We start from the raw sequence: 19,841 nt of genomic DNA, 5'->3' as shown, positions 1-19,841 counted from the left end.
TATTATAATGCATTTTTCTATATTTTCTAGAAAGAAATAATAATGAATACATTTGTATAATTGTACCTAGAGCATATGTTAAAAACCATCTTTATCCAGTTACATATTTAATATGTTGGTTATCTTTATTATATATTTATTTGATAAAACTAGGCTACCCAGATTGAATATGGAGGTGAGTTTGAATTTTACACTTTACAAGTTAGGTTAATCTGAGTTGCCTCTTGGGTAGTTTTCGTTCTGCGATACTTTTATTATTCTAATTAATATTTACAAATAAAATCCTTTTTATACAATTCAGCTCAGAAAAGAATTCAACATAAATTGGATACTTCAGTCAAATTAATAATTTTTCTTACTAATCGTTGATAGATAGATTATCGGTTATTATAATTTTACAAAGGAAGTTCCTTAGTTGTTGGATTGTATATTTTCCTGTTAAAAACTTCAAAATAATTGGCGTATCGGGGCGAGTCATAAGTTTTATTTATATGATTTTCCTCCAATATCGTAAAAGAAAATAATTTAACAGTGTCATATACAAACTTTTAGATTTTAGATATCAAATCGTATGCTGAAGATTTCGAGACTTTGTAATTCTATGCATACGAGAATAATAAGGAAAGAAAGGAAATTCGTGAATTAGACGATGTTATTTCAAACCGTTTTGAACGTTTGGGGATTCTGAAGCATTCCACGAAGCCTTCTAAATAAATAGTGGAATAAAAATTTCTTGGCTCTCATTAATGACGCATATTTATGCATATTTCAGTAACTCTGGCAATTAGTATGTTTCGGACAGCTGTCAGAGCCGACATCAAAACGAGTTCGATGTGCGTTATCGCAATTTCGAAAGGATGCTCCTTTCTGAGCTCGTTCAAAACGATATTACCAGTAATGTGAGCTTCTCTTACACTCATCACGAAAAAATGTTTTATGAGTGAAAACGAAATTCAGCATTGGTAAACCAACCTCACATATTTCAATAAGCTTTCAACGTGAAAACAACTCTGGAAACCTCAACTTTTGTGGCGAATTATCACCTTAAGTCAAGGCAAGTGAAGGCAAGTCCCATACCTTGTAAACAGAAGTCTTTGAACTGATAGGGAAATTATCTATACTTGGTTAATAATTATTCGCACGGCTTTGTATTCTAAAATTACTGTTTGTAATGTATATGAAGCATATGAAAAAATCTACAACTCACTCTTATTAACTTAATGACCTAATATGGAGTTGTAATAACACTCAGATAGAACTTTCCTTTTAAGACACGAAGTTTTACGTGGATATCAAATAACAGATTATTATTCTTGACATAGGCATCACTTGTAGTATACATTGTTAGTTTATATAAGTTAATGAAAATTAGTAACAGTTCTGCACATGAAGCTCCAGAGGGCCCAATGTTTTGAAGATTTTATTGCAAATAGGGCAAACGTAATTATTGCTCGTTAGCACGTCTCGAGGGGGAGGTGGAGCCTGTTTAAAAAGATAAAACGAAATTATTTATAATACCTATAAAAATATAGTTCAATATAGAAGTAATTTTAAAATGTACAAAATTAATATTTCATGGCAAATTCAGGGAAGAATTAGGATTTTGCTAAATCCTTATTATTTTTAGAAAGTATTGTAAGTAGTAAGTGGCATCGCCTTTGAACCGCACTGGGATCAGCATAAGTTCCAGTATTAGTAAGCATTTAAGTGATATTTAATAATCTCATGAAAATAATACAGTAATTCATATCTACAATTTCAATAACAGTAATAAAAAGAATTTAAGAATTTTGTGTAAAACAAAACCTTATTAAAATCGATTCAATGTCTGTCTGTCTGTCTGTCACACGAATTTTTCTCCAAAACGGCTAAACCGATCCGAACGAAATTTGGTGGACAGATGGGAACTATGAAATCCCATGCATACAGTGAGTGGCATAAATTTAGGTGGAGTTTAAAGGGGGTTCCCCATACATGCAAATGGGGGATTCAAAAATTTTTTTCACCGGATATAGTCGTATAGGGTATCAAATGAAAGGTCTCGATTTGTACTTTCCGAAACTGATATTAGTTTTGGCATAAATTGAAAACTGCATGAGTAATGAGTCAAAATGTATGCACTTGAAGTGAGACAGGACTCATTTTCGGAAACTACCCAACCTAAAAATCCGGAAAAAAATCGGAGTGGTGCGCCTAGATGAAATCTAGGCCTCAAAATATGTCCCATTCCGATATCTGCTCAAATAAACTTACTAATAGCATATTACTACTTTATAGAAATTTACTGAAAAACCCCCTTTAAATTCATCCTAGGACTTCCGAATTTTGTACCATAGAGGACAATATTTTGTATATACATGCAAAATTCCGTAGAAATCTGGCAATTAACGCCAAAGTTATAGCAGTTCAAACTTATCAATTTCGTGCTAATTAACAGCATCCTAAGCCATACAAATAAGATGCTGACGTCATAATTAACGAGAATAATTGAAATTCGAGTGAAATATTAAAATTCCATTCAAGAAGAATCTAATTCTTCCTAGCCCTTTTTAAGGTTTTGTGTAAAACAAAACCTTATTAAAATCGATTCAATGTCTGTCTGTCGGTCACACGCATTTTTCTCGGAGACGGTTATAGCGATTGACACCAAATTTGGTAGAAAGGCGGGAACTGTGAACGCTCACGCATATAGTGAATTACATCCTTTTACGTCGAATTTAAGAGGGGTCCCCATACATGCAAAAGGGGGGTGTACAATTTTTTTTCGTCAAATATAGTCATGTGGGGTATCAAATTAAAGGTCTCGATTAGTACTTTTCAAAGCCGATCTTAGTTTTGACATTCGTAGGAAGGGTGGCGAGGGCGGGGGGTTGAAAGTGATCACTTCTTTAAGGGGGCCATTCTCAAAAATCAGGAGGCTGGCACTATATGGTGCCTAGGCTCCGAAATACCTTCCATGCTGATATCTGCTTAAATAAAGTTAATAATAGTATATTACTACAATTTTTTGTAATTGGTTAGAAACCCCCCTTAAGTTCATCCTAGTACCATAAAATTTTGCAGTGATATAGGCTATAATATAGAGCACGATCTTACCAAATTTGGCGGAAATCGCACTATTACTAACAAAGTTATAATACCTCAAATTTGTTGCTTCTTTGAAAATTGAGAACTATGAATGTCAATATCACCCGAAAGTGGATACTCTCACATAATATATGGATATATTACGTGCTACGTACTAAGAAATACACAAAACCTTCCGTACCTGAAGCGTCCAGCTTCCGGTTTCCCGACTTGTTTGACTATACATCTGATAATTATAGACTTAGTCTGCTGGCATCATTTTTTGTCTTTGTGCGGAAGAAAGTGGACGATTTAATATCAATTTGAACACTTTATTTTGTGCAATTTATAATTTGTGCATACGTGACTCAGCGCAGGTGGCACGAATTGGAGCGCCATACAAAGTTACCGGCTGGAAAATCGTTATCTTTGCTTCAGCCTTTTTTCACGTTTACAAGCGGGATCGGCTCGTCGTGATCGGTTTCACCATTTGGCTCTATCGAATGCCTGATCTGGGTGCAATCTTGAGACTTTTAAATCCCCATCCAGCGTATCAAGCCACCGTTGTTTCGGCCTGCCTTTTGGTCGTTTACCATCGACTTCGATGTTCAGACCAATCTTGGCAAGTGAATTCTCGTTAGCACGAATTACGTGACCATACCATCGAAGACGCCTCTCTCGCAACTTTTCCACGAGCCAGTGAACGGTGTCATGCGGTAATGGAGGCGAAGATGTTACGTTGGGCTGGTGGCGTGACATCGTTATGGGGTATAACGATCGCCGATATCCTCATTTCGGATGTGATCAAAACGTGTCACGCCACTAGTCCAACGTAACATCTTCGTCTCCATTACCGCATGACGTCGTTCATTGTCTTTTATAGTCGGCCAACACTCAGAACAATAGAGAGCGACAGGACGGACGACATTGCGGTAAATTTTAGATTTAAGACGTTCGTTGATACGTCGATCAGAAAAAACACCAGTTGTGGAACTTCACTTCATCCAGGTTGCGTTAATGCGTCAAGCAATTTCGTAACGCAGTTCTCCAGTGGCTGATAGCGTTGACCCGAGATATTTAAATCGCTCAGTTCCGAGCAGATAACTGCCGCTGATAGTCGGATCGGTCATCAAAAGTTCAGTTTTGTTTAGATTCAATCCAAGACCGTGTTGCATGAGGCGATAATTCCATTTTTGGACAAGTTGCTCGAGATCATTTTTGCTATCAGATGCTAGGAAAACATCATCTGCATAAAGCAGAGTGTAGGGCGCTGGACGTTGCATGTCCCGTGTGACGGTATCCATAACAAGAACAAAGAGGAGTGGTGAGAGGGCGCTGTTTAGATTCAATCCGAGACATTATGAAAACCAATAATTTGTTTTCTTTGCTTAGTTTGGAGTTTCTATTTAATAGCGGATATGGATATAATACCTTAAGTGTATTGTTAATTTTATTTATCGTTTAAGTTAAATGATCCCTAAAAATTAAATGATGATTAAAAATGAAACCTAAATATTTAAGTTGTTTGCCACTTCACCTGGAAACCATTTATGAACAAATCTACGGTTGGCACACACGAAGTAGTTCGCGTTTTGTGAAAGGGATGGCTTGCGTCTTGTCACTGTTTAACTTTATTTTCCTTTTCTTGTAATATTCTAAAAATATCTGCATTGTATTTACTGAAGATGTCTGAATTTTCGAATACATGGTAGCCGTTGTGAAAACAGCTGTATCGTCTGCAAAAATTACAAAGTGCAGGGAGCAACCGCACCAGGCGCGGAAGTTTTACCAACAAGTCAGCAGGATCAAGCCTTATACACCTTGATGCTCATCCTACCGAGACAAAGAGGGAAATCTGATTTCCGATAGAATGGGCATATTAGAGCGATGGGTTGAGTACTTTGATGAGCTACTGAACAACCAGAACATCGGCGAGTTGGAGGTCCCGCCAACTGAAGACGACGGACAAATACTGCCACCACCAAGTTTAGGAGAAACAGTCCTTGCAATTCATCGGCTAAAAAAATCATAAGTCGCCTGGAGCCGATGGAATTACAGCCGAATTGGTTAAATATGGAGGCGACCAGTTACACCAAGTGGTTCATCAACTTGTGCTCAAGGTATGGGACAGCGAATCAATGCCTGACGATTGGCAACGAGGCATTATCTGCCTCATACATAAAAAGGGAGATATCACACAGTGCAGCAATTATAGAGGTATCACGTTGCTGAATACCATCTATAAGATATTCTCCGCTATCTTGCTAGGCCGGATAGCCCCATACGCCCAGAACATCATTGGCCCATACCAAAGAGGCTTCACTCCAGGCAAATCAGCAACAGATCAGATTTCCTCTCTGCGGCAAGTGATCGAAAACTGATGGAATATGGACATCATAAAGCTGCCTGTGATAGCATAGCCAGGGTAAAACTGTACATGGTCATGAGAGAATTCGGTATCCCGACGAGATTAATAAGACTGACTAGGCTGACCCTGACCAATGTGCGAGGCCAGATAAAAGCAGCAGGATCACTCTCAAGACCATTCGACATCAACAACGGTCTACGACAATGATCATGCGTCCTCTTTAACCTGGCCCTCGAGAAAGTGACCCGTGATGCTGATGTAAATGCAAGAGGTACGATCCTCTTCAAGTCCACCCAACTACTGGCCTATGCTGACGATATCGACATCATGGGAAGAAACACCCGAGACGTACAAACTGCCTTCATCCAGATCGAGCAGGCGGCGCGAGATCGTGGGCTGCACATCAATGAAGGGAAGACAAAATATATGGTGGCAACGTCAGCACCGAAGACGAATCAACCAACAACATCAAACCGCACTGGTCAAACACGAAGAAAAATAAGGATAGGAGAATACAACTTTGAGACCGTTGACAATTTCTCCTATCTAGGGTCGAAAATCACAAACGATTGCAGCTACGATGATGAAATCCGCGCACGGTTGTTGTCAGCCAACAGAGCCTATTTCAGCTTACAAAAACTGTTCCGCTCGAAACGTCTCACCATAGGATCAATGCTCTTACTGTACAAGACTATGATCTTGCCAGTCCTCATGTATTCCTCGGAAACTTGGGTTCTTAGCAAGAAAAATTACGAACCCTTGGTCGCGTTCGAGAGAAGAATCCTCCGAAGAATTTTTGGCCCCCTACATGAGGATGGACGATTCCGTAGCCTACACAATGACGAAATCTATGAGCGATACCATGACCGGCCGGTTGTGGATAAAATCCGGCTCAATAGGTTACGGTGGGCGGATCACTTAATCCGTATGGATGAGGATGATCCCACCCGGAAAGCCTATAAGGGCAATATCTATGGTAGAAAAAGAAGACGAGGCAGACCCTGCCTAAGATGGAACGATGGCGTAGGTGAGGACGCCAGACGGCTTTTAGGGATATCGAATTGGTGGACCCCGGCGCAAAACCGGGATGTCTGGAGTTTCTTATTAAAGCAGGCCTAGACCGGATTCCGGTTGTTGCGCCGTTGATGATGATGAGAAGTCGTAAGTGTAAATGACTCTAGCCCCAATATTCTTGCACTCAGAAAAGGTGTTGTTCATGGATACCTTAAATGACTTCTCGCTGAGAAAACTGTTGACAATATCAATGATGTACGACGGAAAATCCGCTGTAAGAAGTTTGAAAAGCAAACTCTTGTTCTAAACTCTATCGAAAGCGTTTCCAATGTCCAAAGATATCAGAGCCATAAAATGTTTCGCACTGAACGATGATTTAATTTCATTTTGTAACCCGCCTTGTGAGTTGGGGGCTTAAAAATACTCTCAAAGCCTTCCCTTCTTGTTGTACGAGGCGAATAAAAGGGATACAAATTTGTGGACTAGCAGCCTCTGAATTTTGAACCGAAGGGTTTCTGGAATGTGTTCACGCTCCTCGACACTGGACATTCGGAGCCTACGCGAAGTAAGATGGTTGGACTCTGAGAGAGCACTCCTCTCCCTTGCGGCAATGTGATTTTGTACTCTGGAAAGCCAAGTGGTGGCAGACGTGAATCAGGTGTCGGGTTTCTTCTGACGGCTACCGCAAGGCGCGCTCTCTTCACCTGAGAGCCGGTTTCTGACAGATTTCAAACTGCAAGATTTCGATCCAGGTTAACGAGCATCACGATCGTAAAATATCACGCATCAACGGAAACTGCCGATATAGTGGAGAAGCATGCTTTCTACGAGCGATTAAACGCGGTTCAGGTCAAGTTTTCTAAAGGTGACATTGTGATCGTGATGGGTGATCTGAATGCCAAGATGGGATCTGACAAAACCTTGCTCGGACATGTGATGGGCAAGCGCGGTCTTGTCGAGCGTAATAATGGTGAGAGGTTCGTGGATTTCTGCAAATTCTACCTCCTCGTCATTGGTGGCACCTTGTTCGAGCTTGCTATAAGGTTAGTTGTGTTTCAACTGACCGGCGCTGTAGACCACTTCGCGATCAGCAGTTGATTTTAGAGTTGTCTCTTGGATGTGCGTAACAAAAAAGGGCACCGACATCGACCTTGAAAGGGCCCACCATCTGATGGTCGGTTATGTTCCCTTGCGTGTTATGTCCGCCACTTTTGGCAGGGTTGAGGAGCTGCGACCCCCTCCCGACATCGACAGCTTATACAACCCAGCTGTTGCTCGACAGTGTGACAGCTATCGTGCTGATCGAACGGCAGAAGTACTGAGTAATCCGCCTGAGAATATCGATGAGCGCAGGTCGTCAGTCACGTCTGGCTGACAGTGGGGTCGTGGAAGCGGATCGATGAACGGAAGGGGTTGCGAGTGATGGGAACGTGACACGATTCCAATACCGAGCGAAATCCCGAGAAGTTCAGCGTAGTGTACGCCGTGACAAAAGAGAATATGTTATTGCACTGGTTACGAAAGCGGAAGATCCCGCAGATCGCAATGATTTCAGCACTGTATACCACATCACAAAAGAGCTTGCATGTGGTCGCAAATTTTTCTATGGTCCTGTGAAGGACGACAACGCTTGACTTATTATCCCCGATGATGAACAACTGAAGAGGTGGAAAGTAAATTTCACCATGGTCCTTAATCGTATTGCGGATGAAATGGCTAATCACCGTTACATGCGGATACGGACTGTTACTTCAAGCAGAAGATAGATCATTTCGGCCTTCAATGCAGTCAAACGGGGTAGAGTTATTTATCGCTGCACCTGCAGTTACTACAGACCGGTTGCTTCCACACGTTCGGAAATCTTGGAAATCCGAGACCTTTTCCAGAGAGTTGAAGAAGGGGATGATCGTTCCAGATTCCAAAAAAAAGTATACACATTTTGAGTTTGACAATTGGAGGGGTATCTGCGCGCTCCCTGCCGGCGCAAAGCTAATAGCTAAAATAGTCCTGGAACGCATCAAAGAACATCTCGAAAGCTTCATCAGCAGAGAGCAAGTTGGTTTCCCTTTAGTATCCTCCTGCATTGACCACGCACCTGTTCTTCATTGATTTCGAGCTTTCGATGTCAACAGGGAGTGTACCTGACGCAGGAAACGCATTTCGGAAAAAATAATAGCCAAAATGTCACGTACTACACCAAGGTAAAATTTCAGAGGATTTTGAGGTCCAATGCGGAGGCCGACAGGGTTGCATCCTGTCATCGATATTATTTCTTCTTTTTATCGGTGACGTTTTTCATGCTAACAAGGCAGCAGAGAACGTAAAGGAATTAAATGGACTATGACATCTAAAACACCTCGACTACACCGATGACATCTGTTTACTCTCTCATCGGGTCCTGGACCTTAGTCAAATGACTCTAGATTTGGAAAGAGACATAATTAGAGTTAGACTGAAGATGAACCTCAGCAAAACCACGCACTCACCCTATCTGCATTAATGGGCAGAGCATTGAGGGCGTCGATCAATTTGTATATATATATGTTTGTATGCTATATGTTGCTAGATCCTCTTTCGCTGCCTGTCTAAAATCTAGAAATGCATCATCCTAGTACCACCAACGTCTTTATATAAGAAATACACTAAACCATTCATATGTGAAGCGTTCTGCTTCCGGTTTCCTGACTTTTTTTAATTATCAACGTACTTTGATAGACGCATATTTTTGCAATGAGAAGACTTATAGGCCTATAACTATTAGCAAGATGGCTTTTGCAGACTTCCACGCAGTTGCGTAATAGGCAAACTTGATGCATATATTGAAAATGTGCATTAAATAAACAACTGCTACTAACTAACTAACAGATGAGAGGTTTACGGGCTTACCCGACTTCCAATATTCTTTAATATTGTCAACATTTAATTTCGTTGCATCATTTTTTAGCAAGTGCCCGGTAAATGGCTCGCTTTTTCCTTTTTGGTAACGTATATTTTGCTATTATCTTTCAAAAGAGGATTTTTTAAAAAAAAATGTGCAATGTTCCTGAAGGGTTTGTTTGTAAAAATGAACTAGCGTCCCAATCCCATTTACCATTTCTCCGGGCAAGCAGTTTTTTTAATTTAGGTGCACATTGATTATAAGCAATTTCCAGGATACTTGCGTTAATAGCTCTATCCAGGAAATGTTCAAAAGATGTCAGTAGATGGTCGATTATATCTGTAGATATAATCTTTGATTAGCCAGATCAATATCCGAATTCAATTTATATCATATATGTCCATATATTTTTGGCATCTTCTACACTGTGTGCGGTCACGCCTTCTGTAGGATTAAAATTTCCATTGAACCAGTGTGCATAATAGCTTTATGTGTATTGAGGGAACTCATTTTAGCTTCTTTTTCCAGGTAGAGAAGGTAAACACTTTTTTTCGGGGTTCCTTCCTTCCGATTTATTTTTTTCACCTCCAAATAGCCAATTTTCAACTCCACCTTTAAATGCTTGTTTAATTGCTCGGAGGGTATAAGTTCGGGGCGTTAATATATGAAGAATTTCAAATTTTTAGCCGAGAGGTGCGCTCACTACCTTCTCGTAATCTGCAATGTCTTTAAGTACGAGTCTGCACCCAATCTACTTTGAATTTAATTGGTGGTACCTCTATTTTTCTGGGCTCTTGTTCCCTACTGTCCACGACGGGATCAATGACCTGTTCAGGCAACACTGAAAAGCAATTTTGCGACGACAATCTGGAGCCTTTGTTCATGTTGGGCATTTTTAATTTTTCCCGCATCAAAATTTTGACCGAGGATTTGAAATTAAAATTTGAATTAAACGCAATAAATACTGTGAATGGCACTGACAAATTCAATCCTGGTGTAATCGCACTCATCACTAGACATCGAGTGAAGAAAATAATGTGTATGTAGCATTTAAACCTGTTTAGGTTTAGGTAAGATGGTCAGAAGGGAATGAACACGAATAGCTTTTTGTAACCAACCACTACTTCAACCAATATTCTTGTTAGAACGTTAGTTTTTCCAAATCTCAAATTGTCTTACGGCCACCTAATGAGAAATTGAAATTGAACGTGTTTATCTGCTCCGACGAGTCTTTTTAGCCAGGCTCTAAGCAGAATATAGGGTCTACTTGGTCTGGACCTTTGAATTTTTGATGGTAGGATCACGGCTTTCTATTGAAAGTGAATTCAACTATATATCTAAGTTTCGAAGCACTGCAAATTCAGCGTGACAAAACCGCGATGTTCAAAAATATGCTAAAAATTATTTGAAACAGGACAAACATAACCTAATAACCCTCAGATATGGGCACCAATTAGAGAAGTACACTGTGTACAACTGTTACCATTTTTGAAATATTTGAATTCATCATCATCATCAACGGCGCAACAACCGGTATCCGGTCTAGGCCTGCTTTAATAAGGAACTCCAGACATCCCGGTTTTGCGCCGAGGTCCACCAATTCGATATCCCTAAAAGCTGTCTGGCGTCCTGACCTACGCCATCGCTCCATCTTAGGCAGGGTCTGCCTCGTCTTCTTTTTCTACCATAGATATTGCCCTTATAGGCCTTCCGGGTGGAATCATCCTCATCCATACGGATTAAGTGACCCGCCCACCGTAACCTATTGAGCCGGATTTTATCCACAACCGGACGGTCATGGTATCGATCATAGATTTCGTCATTGTGTAGGCTACGGAATCGTCCATCCTCATGTAGGGGGCCAAAAATTCATCGGAGGATTCTTCTCTCGAACGCGGCCAAGGGTTCGTAATTTTTCTTGCTAAGAACCCAAGTTTCCGAGGAATACATGAGGACTGGCAAGATCATAGTCTTGTAAAGTAAGAGCTTTGATCCTGTGGTGGGACGTTTCGAGCGGTCTTTGTAAGCTGAAATAGGCTCTGTTGGCTGACAACAACCGTGCGCGGATTTCATCATCGTAGTTGTTATCGGTTGTGATTTTCGACCCTAGATAGGAGAAATTGTCAACGGTCTCAAAGTTGTATTCTCCTATCCTTATTTTTCTTCGTGCTTGTGTTTGACCAGTGCGGTTTGATGTTGTTGGTTGATTCGTCTTCGGTGCTGACGTTGCCACCATATATTTTTTTTGCCTTCATTGATGTGCAGCCCAAGATCTCGCGCCGCCTGCTCGATCTGGATGAAGGCAGACCGTTGTTGATATCGAATGGTCTTGAGAGTGATCCTGCTGCTTTTATCTGGCCTCGCACATTGGTCAGGGTCAGCCTAGTCAGTCTTATTAATTTCATCGGGATACCGAATTCTCTCATGGCCGTGTACAGTTTTACCCTGGCCATCGCTTGCCGCAGAGAGAAAATCTGATCTGTTGTTGATTTGCCTGGAGTGAAGCCTCTTTGGTATGGGCCAATGATGTTCTGGGCGTATGGGGCTATCCGGCCTAGCAAGATAGCGGAGAATATCTTATAGATGGTATTCAGCAACTTGATACCTCTATTCAGTTGGCGGGACCTCCAACTCGCCGATGCTCTGGTTGTTCAGTAGTTCATCAAAGTACTCAACCCGTCGCTCTAATATGCCCATTCTGTCGGAAATCAGATTTCCCTCTTTGTCTCGGCAGGATGAGCATCGAGGTGTATAAGGCTTCATCCTGCTGACTTGTTGGTAAAACTTCTGCGCCTGGTGCGGTTGCTCCCTGTACTTTTCTAGTTCACAGACTTGTTGGTTCTCCCAGGCTTCCTTTTTCCGTCTGTAAAGTCGCTTCTCCGCTCGACGGAGTTCGTGATAAGTCTCTGCGCGTGCCCGCGTTCTTTGAGAATGCAACATTACTCGGTATGCGGCATTCTTCCGTTCCATTGCTAGCTTACATTCATCGTCAAACCAGCCGTTCAGACTCCTTTTGCGGCTGGGGCCAAGTATGTTTGTGGCCGTATCCATGATAACGTTCTTCAGGTGATTTCTGAAGATCATTTATTGATGCTTCATCGCCAGGTCCTCTGTTGACTGCGGTTATTGCGGCATCCATTTCCCTCTTATAGGTGTCTCGGAGGGTTGTGTTGTGGATGGCTTCAGAGTTCACTCTCACCTGATTGTCAGAATTCATGTAGAATGTAAAGTCAACACTATAGGAACCATGATGCGTTTGTGCCTAAATTTCACCGATTAATGCTGGCAATAAGGATGATCAACAGGAGAAGGCACTTCAATAATAATCGTTGACGAAACAATCCATATTAGATCAGGGCCTTGAAGTGTGTTAGAGCATTTCATTGAAGACCGTAACGATACACTACAGTACACTGTAGGAGGCAATGTGGTCAGCATTGCGCTCGCCCGAGATTATTACTGATTTGATGGAGTCGACTGGTATCCGACATCCAGTCAGGATAACTAATCCCTATATCAAAAGATACTTTCCTTCATATGTTATTAAGAACTTTGCTCGCAATACATATGGAGGTACGTGGGCAGGAATTCCATTGAAAACTAAATTAATTCTAAATGTTTAAGCTTGGAGAAAACCCGTGCGGTCTTATCTCACTATTAGAATACACTTTGTATAATTCTTCAAATTGCGAACAATTTTTTAGTTCTTAATCAAATAAATACCAATAGAGAATGCAGAGCGCAGCTGATGGGGGTTGTTTTTCTTAGTTCAGGTTCGAGGTTCGCGCCGACTGCTCAATTCATCCGCTTCCGATGTCGCAGCAGCGTTGGCTTGATAGATTCCCCTTCTGAGTACTTTTAGAGAGTGGAGTGTCTCAGGGTATTTGTAAATCGCCACTGTAATCTTTAACACGTGTTTGGATAATGCACTCTGGTTTAACATCTGCTGCGCTACTATCAAATCCTCCTCGCGCCTCTGAGTTTGAAACTCCTGGATAATGCCAAACATCAGACGAGATAGGGTGAACGACACTGTTGTGTAAACTACGATGAGTTAACTGGTCCTCTAGGACTGTGGTACAGACGAGTTACCAACCCGTTTACAGTATGATATTGTCTTGGAACCCGAAACCGAATCTCGGATCCGGTCGCGAATACGCCTATGAGAACGAAAAATAAGTCGGAATACCGGAAACTGGTGGATCGGGTATAAAAGTTTCGTGTTCATTTTATGTGAGAAACTTTCTACGCACACTTTTCCACTCGTATTTGGCTAAAAATGCAAAATATTCCTTCATTTCATTTATTAAAGACACCCTAAACAAACAAACATTGCTTATTACCGAATACTGAATTATATAGACACGTATATAAATTGATCGTACACATATTTCCGATTTTCTTCGTGCTCAAAAGCATACACATGTACATACACTGCACTGGTTTAATGTACAAATATATTTGCATTAGGCACTATCCCAAAGCTTAATTAACATATATGTACATATAAATACATATAACACATCGTTCAATAAGTCCCGGGACTAACTATGAAAACAACATTTCATCGGCAAAATTCTTTATTATTCATCAACATAATCTCCTTCAAGGGTTATACAATCATTCCAACGCTTTTCTAACTTTTCAATGCCATGTTTGTAGAACGATTTGTCTTTTGACTCAAAATGAGCCTCAGTAGCAGCGATCACCTCCTCATTTGAGCCAAATCTTTTTCCCTGGAGCATCTTTTTGAGTAGCATCGGCGAGTACGGAGGATGAGGAAGCAGTTGGAAGCCTAATTCGTTGAATTTGGTCATCGTTTTGATTGACTTGTGGTACGGTGCGTTGTCTTGATGAAAGATGACTTCTTCTTCTTCATGTGTGGGCGTTTTTTTCGCTATTTCGGCCTTCAAACGATCCAATAACACCATGTTGTAGTCGCTATTGATGGTTTTTCCTTTTTCGAGGTAGTCAATGAAAATTATACCATTCGCATCCCAAAATACGGACGCCATCACTTTGCCGGCCAACTGTTGTGTTTTTGGACCCTTCGGGTCGGGCGGCTTTTACCGGTCGTACGCCATTCCGCTGACTGCCGACTTGACTCCGGAGTGAAATGGTGAATCCATGTTTCGCCCACTGTCACATATCGACGCAAAAAATCCTGTTTATTGCGAGTAAACAGTGCCAAACACCTTTCCGAATCATTGATACGTTGTTGCTTTTGTTCCATTGTGAGCAAACACGGCAGCCATTTGAAAAAAACCTTTTTCATAGCCAATTTTTGGTGCAAAATAGTAAATGCACTACCAGTTGATATGTTCACCATCTTAGCTATCTTGCGCACTTTCATTTTGCGGTCACCCATCACGATTTTCAATACTTGCTTGATGTTTTCGGGAGTTACTCCCTCGTTTGGCCGACCCGAACGTTCCGCATCATTTGTATCAGCACGACCGCGTTTCACGTCGAAAACCACCGACAAATAGTTGTTTTCGACGGAGTAGAGTCCAGATAACGTTTTTCAAGTCATTGCTGAGCTTGAACAGTGTTTTTTCCCCATTAAAAAACAATGTTTTATCAACACTCGAAACTCGTTTTGGTCCCTTTTTTCACGATTGCAAAGGTAGCGTCAGTTTAACCACTATAGCTTTCTTGGTTATGCTTCGAATTACATCAAATTTTGACACATCTTATCTGAAGGTTGGTACTTCTGAACCTTGGTATATAAATGGCATTATTAGCGCCATTTCTATGCTAGTCCCGGGACTTATTGAACGATATGTTATATCTCTGAAATAATAAAAAACTTGTTGTTTCTTTTTCGTTGGTGTAGATATTTATTCTTGCAAATACCCATATTTCGGGAACCACTTGTTCCCTTCATCAGTGCTAACAAGAAGTTTTTTATTATTTCAAATAATTAATCGTTGGAAACACCGCATAATTACACTCAGATATATATCTCTGTCTTGAGTAAAAAACTAAAACGAAATATTCCCCTGCGACCCCCCATTGATATGAGCTCACTTTTGTTGTGGTATTGACGAATTGATATTTTATGATGACGTCATACACGTTTTAGAATGCTCTACTTTCAAATAAAAAATGAAAGTTTCACCTTCTATAACTTTGTTAGTAATAGTTGGATTTCCGCCAATCTTCCCACAGCTATGCTTTATACCACTGTCAATTTTTTTACTTCTAACATGAATTTAAAGGGGTTTCCGGCTAGATTTCTAAAATATGCCAATATACTATTATTAATTTTATTTGTGCAAGTACAGAAACAGGATATATTTTGGGGCCTAGATTTCATTTACGTACACTACTGTGATTTATTTTAGACTTTTCGTTTGGATAGGTTCTGAGAACGAGACTTGCCACACTTTTTGAGAGTCATATTTTGAGCCTTCACTCTTCTACATTTCACCCGATACCAAATTTGGAACCAGTTTCGAAAAGTACTAACTGAGCCCTTTCATTTGATATTCCACATGCGCATATTCTTGTTTCTCCCCTTAAACTCAACAGAAAGTGGGTTCACAGACTACACGTTTTCATCAAATTTTGTGACAATCGGTTTAGCCGTTTCTGAATAAATCGGGTGTGACAGACAGACAGATATCGAATCGATTCTAATAAACAAGAAATTTCTAACAAAATATTAGAAAGAACTAGGAGTTTAGAACTCGGAATGTGCACTCTCTGTTCAGAATTGGTGTTCTTAGAGTACTTATCAAACAAGTCGACAAGTACAAGATATCTTGGCGATCAAAGAAACGAAATTATTGGGTAGTGAGATATTTGAGTTACTAACGGACACTATTTTTTAAAAATGTAAAGAAGTCTGGGACGCCAGAGTGCGGCATAGATTTTGCCGACCGCAAGAATGTCGTCCGCAACACCACAGATTGCGGACCAATTATTGGTGCGCACTGAGTGAAAAACTAGATTTTTCAACGCTGGGCTAATCAACTCCGCTTCTGAATGGGACAGAAGCTGAAGAAGAAGTAAGGTTTCATTTCACTTTCCCAGACGAATAAAACCAAATCTATGTATTAGGTAATGGCAAATTACTCACCGTTGCTGAAGAGCTTGGAAGTGGTGAAGAAACGTTTTGAAATCTGAAAATTAAGAAAATTATTTCAATTCAATATTAATAAAATGGTGCATACAGTTAGTTTACCCATTATATACTTGACTTAAACAGAGCATCTAAGATAACTTTTAGAAAGCTTACCGTTTCTCATTCTCCTCAATCAATTGTTGATTTCGCCTCTGCAATAGTTTCAAATCCGTTAGAAGTTGATCCTTTTGACCAGCTAGTTCCTCTCGTGCGGTTCGCTCTATTTCAAAATCTGAGCGATATACTTCCAACTGTTGTTTGAACAGTTCAAGGTCATGTTTCATTTTCTTCTTCTCTTCTTCATATTGAGAGAATAATTCGTTTTTCTCTACATCTTTACACTTTAATGTGTTGATGTCCACTTGGGCTTTCTTCAACAGTTCCTCTGCCGCAGTCAAATTGACTTTAAGACAATTTATTTCATCGATATAAACTTTTTGCTGAAAAAAGTGGTACAATTTTAACACGTATGTGCATAAAACTTATTTGGAAGCTATTGCTTCGTTTCTTCGTACATGATAAGATGCTAGCCAAATTGAATGAGCAAGCAAGTTGTTTCTGAAATGCTTATATACATCTCGAAAGAAAACGTTTTAACTAGAGTGAAAACTATTGAATATCTAATAATTTACGAACCATATCTTTCAATTCCAAATTTTCTGCTTTGATTTCCGACAACTTGAATTCCAGGCTCTTTATTTTCATGATCGTGTTATCGTCAAGAACCACATTCGGAGCGCCTTCGTTTAGATTTAGGAGCGAAATCTAAGAAATGATTTTTATATTAAAATAGATCCAATTTAAAAGAGTAAATATTTACGTTATGCTGCTGTAAGTCAAGCTTTTCAAGATGCGCGCTTATATTGCTCATGACAGATTTTCCCTCAGATACTTTCTGTACAAGTTCGAATTGATCCTTCTGTAACATTTCTTCGCTAAGTTTGATTGCTTCTATTCGTGATTCAAGCTCTGGATGGTCATAAAAATGTAATTAGGTAACTGTACTACGGCCTAAGATATCTTGTACTAACCTTGCTTTAAAGCGTCATTCTCCTTACGAAGCTACGAAAAAATAAAAAAAGCTTATTTATTTCTTTGACTTTGTGATTCAACCATTCAGGCTTAGTGACAATCTTTGAAGACCCAAAAGATAATCTTGAATCATTCAATAATCTGGAACTAATTACAATCTCTAGAACTTTATCTAAATTGCTGGACAATTGTAAATAAGTCATTATTAAGGAGATCACATAAATCAATGGAGTATCACAAGGCTGTGTAGTGGACTGTCTGCTGTCGAATATAATATATAATAAAGTGTTTCCTTTCCCAGAAGGTTCTACGAGCATCGGCATTGCAAATAACTTGGCTGTGGTCAGAGGGTATGGAGGTCGTGATAGAGATTGGGAGAACTATGTGCTCCTGGGGCCGGGCGGACTCCAGCTGATCGGAAAACGTGATGTACAAACATCGCATCGAATCGCAGGAAAAAACCACCGCTGAGATGGAAATCGGACATACGGACATTTCGAAGTTCGCTATCCAATACCTAAGGGTGATGATCGACAACAAACTTAACTTTAGGGGTTTAGAGGGCACCTAAAACATGCTTAACTAGGGCATGATCGCTAGCAACATAAATCGTTAAGTTCTCGGAGAGTGGAAACACTCTCCCCGAACTGCCCCGGACGCGTTGCTATACCAGAAGATCCAGAGTACGTAATGTTTAGCGAAAGGGGGGGGGGGGGGGAGACACGCAATTGTTCTAAGTCCGACATATACGCAAACGAGCATGCACAACACCGCATAGGGGAAAAAATATATAGAGAAATCATCATGATCTGAAAATGGATTCTTGATTTGACCAGCAAATAATAAAAATACATAGTATTGCTGCATTCCTTGTGTAATTAAGTGAAACACCACATATATATATTTAGTCGTTTGTTACCAGCTAATAACGAAACGCATTCACGATGATGAGCAGATTAAGGAATTATATGCAGTTGCGGTTGCCGACGCAAAGATAGTGGCTAAAATCATCCTAAATCACATTAAAGAACAGCTAGAAAATTAACGACTTTCCACGCCAATATTCTCCTTGTGATACCAGATGGGATAGAAGCAGCATATGGAAAGTGACTGATATGGTTACTCGACACCTCCAAGCCGAAAGCGATTATGAAAGCGTCTATGTCGTGTCATCGGGGCGCTTTGCCGCGAGACAATTTCGAAGAAAGAAGTTTGTGTGTGGAAGTGTTGATCAGAAAATAGCAGTGGATAGGTCAACCACGAGCAAAGGAATGCAATGGAATACACAATCTTGAATAGTCAACGAATGGCCCGGACGAGAAACATAAGCCGCAGAATGTCGGAGGAATGCAAGGTTTTGGGAAATATTGGAGGAAGCTGAAACACATTTTAGCAAACCGGCGACACACTACGTCCTACTTAGGAGTCAGTGGCAATCATATATATAACAATGAAACATTAGATAATATTTTCGTATTTACACAAGAGAAAAAAGCTTCGGTTACCTGATCAATTTCCTGTTGATGTTTCGATTGTGTCTGTTTATTCGCTTCTTCTATTATTTTAACCAAATTTTCCAGTTTCGTATTCATAATCATCACTTGATCTAAAATAATAACCAAATTATTTCTTATTCTTTGTTTATGGAAGGCACACTTACTTTTGTAGGCATGATGATCGACTATGAGTTGCTGAAGCTCCTGGACCTCTTTAGGTTGTAGACTGTTGCTCACGGTAGTGGGAAACATGCTTGTCACGTACATCTATGAAGAATACAAGAAATGTTGGAGTTATTTTAAATTAATAAAAATTTGACCTGGCAAATAAATAACGTGATCACAAACAAATGAGAAATTTTGCTTCAAATACAGAAATGTATGCGACATAAAACGTCAATCACTTATTACACCTAAAATCCACTGATTATCGCGAAGTGGCAAATGAACTAAATATTAGTGAATCCCCTATTTCGTTCACTCACCTCCGCGAAAAAAAAAATTAGTAGGAAATTTTTTATTCCTTTGTAAGATGATTCAATTTCCTAAGGTAAAGACTTATTCATTGATATACAGTCGGTCACAGCTTATTTCGACCAGCACATGTTAGAAAATTTAAGCGATCATAACTTCTGAATAAAATGAAATAACAGTTTAAATGCAAACTCGCAGATATAAGTATATAGACATCATTTGTAAAAGAAAAATAGCATCATATTCATTTCTAGACTAGCTAGAAGGATAAAAAGAATTATGGTACATAAATTTCATTAGTGTCCTTTATTACAATGGGGTAACGTTCCAGCATTGAATGGCGAGAGCTAGTTCTATGCCATTTGAAAAAGGGTCATTCGCTTC

At 40.0% G+C, this 19,841-nt stretch overlaps 1 protein-coding gene across 1 annotated transcript in view; it reads right to left on the bottom strand.

The window, feature by feature from the left end:
* The window catches only part of LOC119658136 (NF-kappa-B essential modulator), a 33,227-nt gene continuing 13,386 nt past the window's right edge, over positions 1 to 19,841 (bottom strand). Inside the window, exons 3-10 of the mRNA XM_038065405.1 lie at positions 19,148 to 19,250; positions 18,993 to 19,093; positions 17,487 to 17,517; positions 17,276 to 17,424; positions 17,092 to 17,220; positions 16,570 to 16,895; positions 16,411 to 16,453; positions 1 to 1,482 (exon numbers count right to left, since the gene is read on the bottom strand). Coding sequence (XP_037921333.1) covers positions 1,369 to 1,482; positions 16,411 to 16,453; positions 16,570 to 16,895; positions 17,092 to 17,220; positions 17,276 to 17,424; positions 17,487 to 17,517; positions 18,993 to 19,093; positions 19,148 to 19,250 — 996 coding nt within the window. The 3' untranslated portion in view covers positions 1 to 1,368. The remainder of the gene's footprint in view (positions 1,483 to 16,410; positions 16,454 to 16,569; positions 16,896 to 17,091; positions 17,221 to 17,275; positions 17,425 to 17,486; positions 17,518 to 18,992; positions 19,094 to 19,147; positions 19,251 to 19,841) is intronic.

Source organism: Hermetia illucens, chromosome 1 (assembly GCF_905115235.1).
Source record: "Hermetia illucens chromosome 1, iHerIll2.2.curated.20191125, whole genome shotgun sequence".
Lineage (NCBI taxonomy): Eukaryota > Metazoa > Arthropoda > Insecta > Diptera > Stratiomyidae > Hermetia > Hermetia illucens.
Note: the sequence above shows the minus strand (reverse complement) of the source record. Positions and strands in the feature narration are given on the sequence as shown.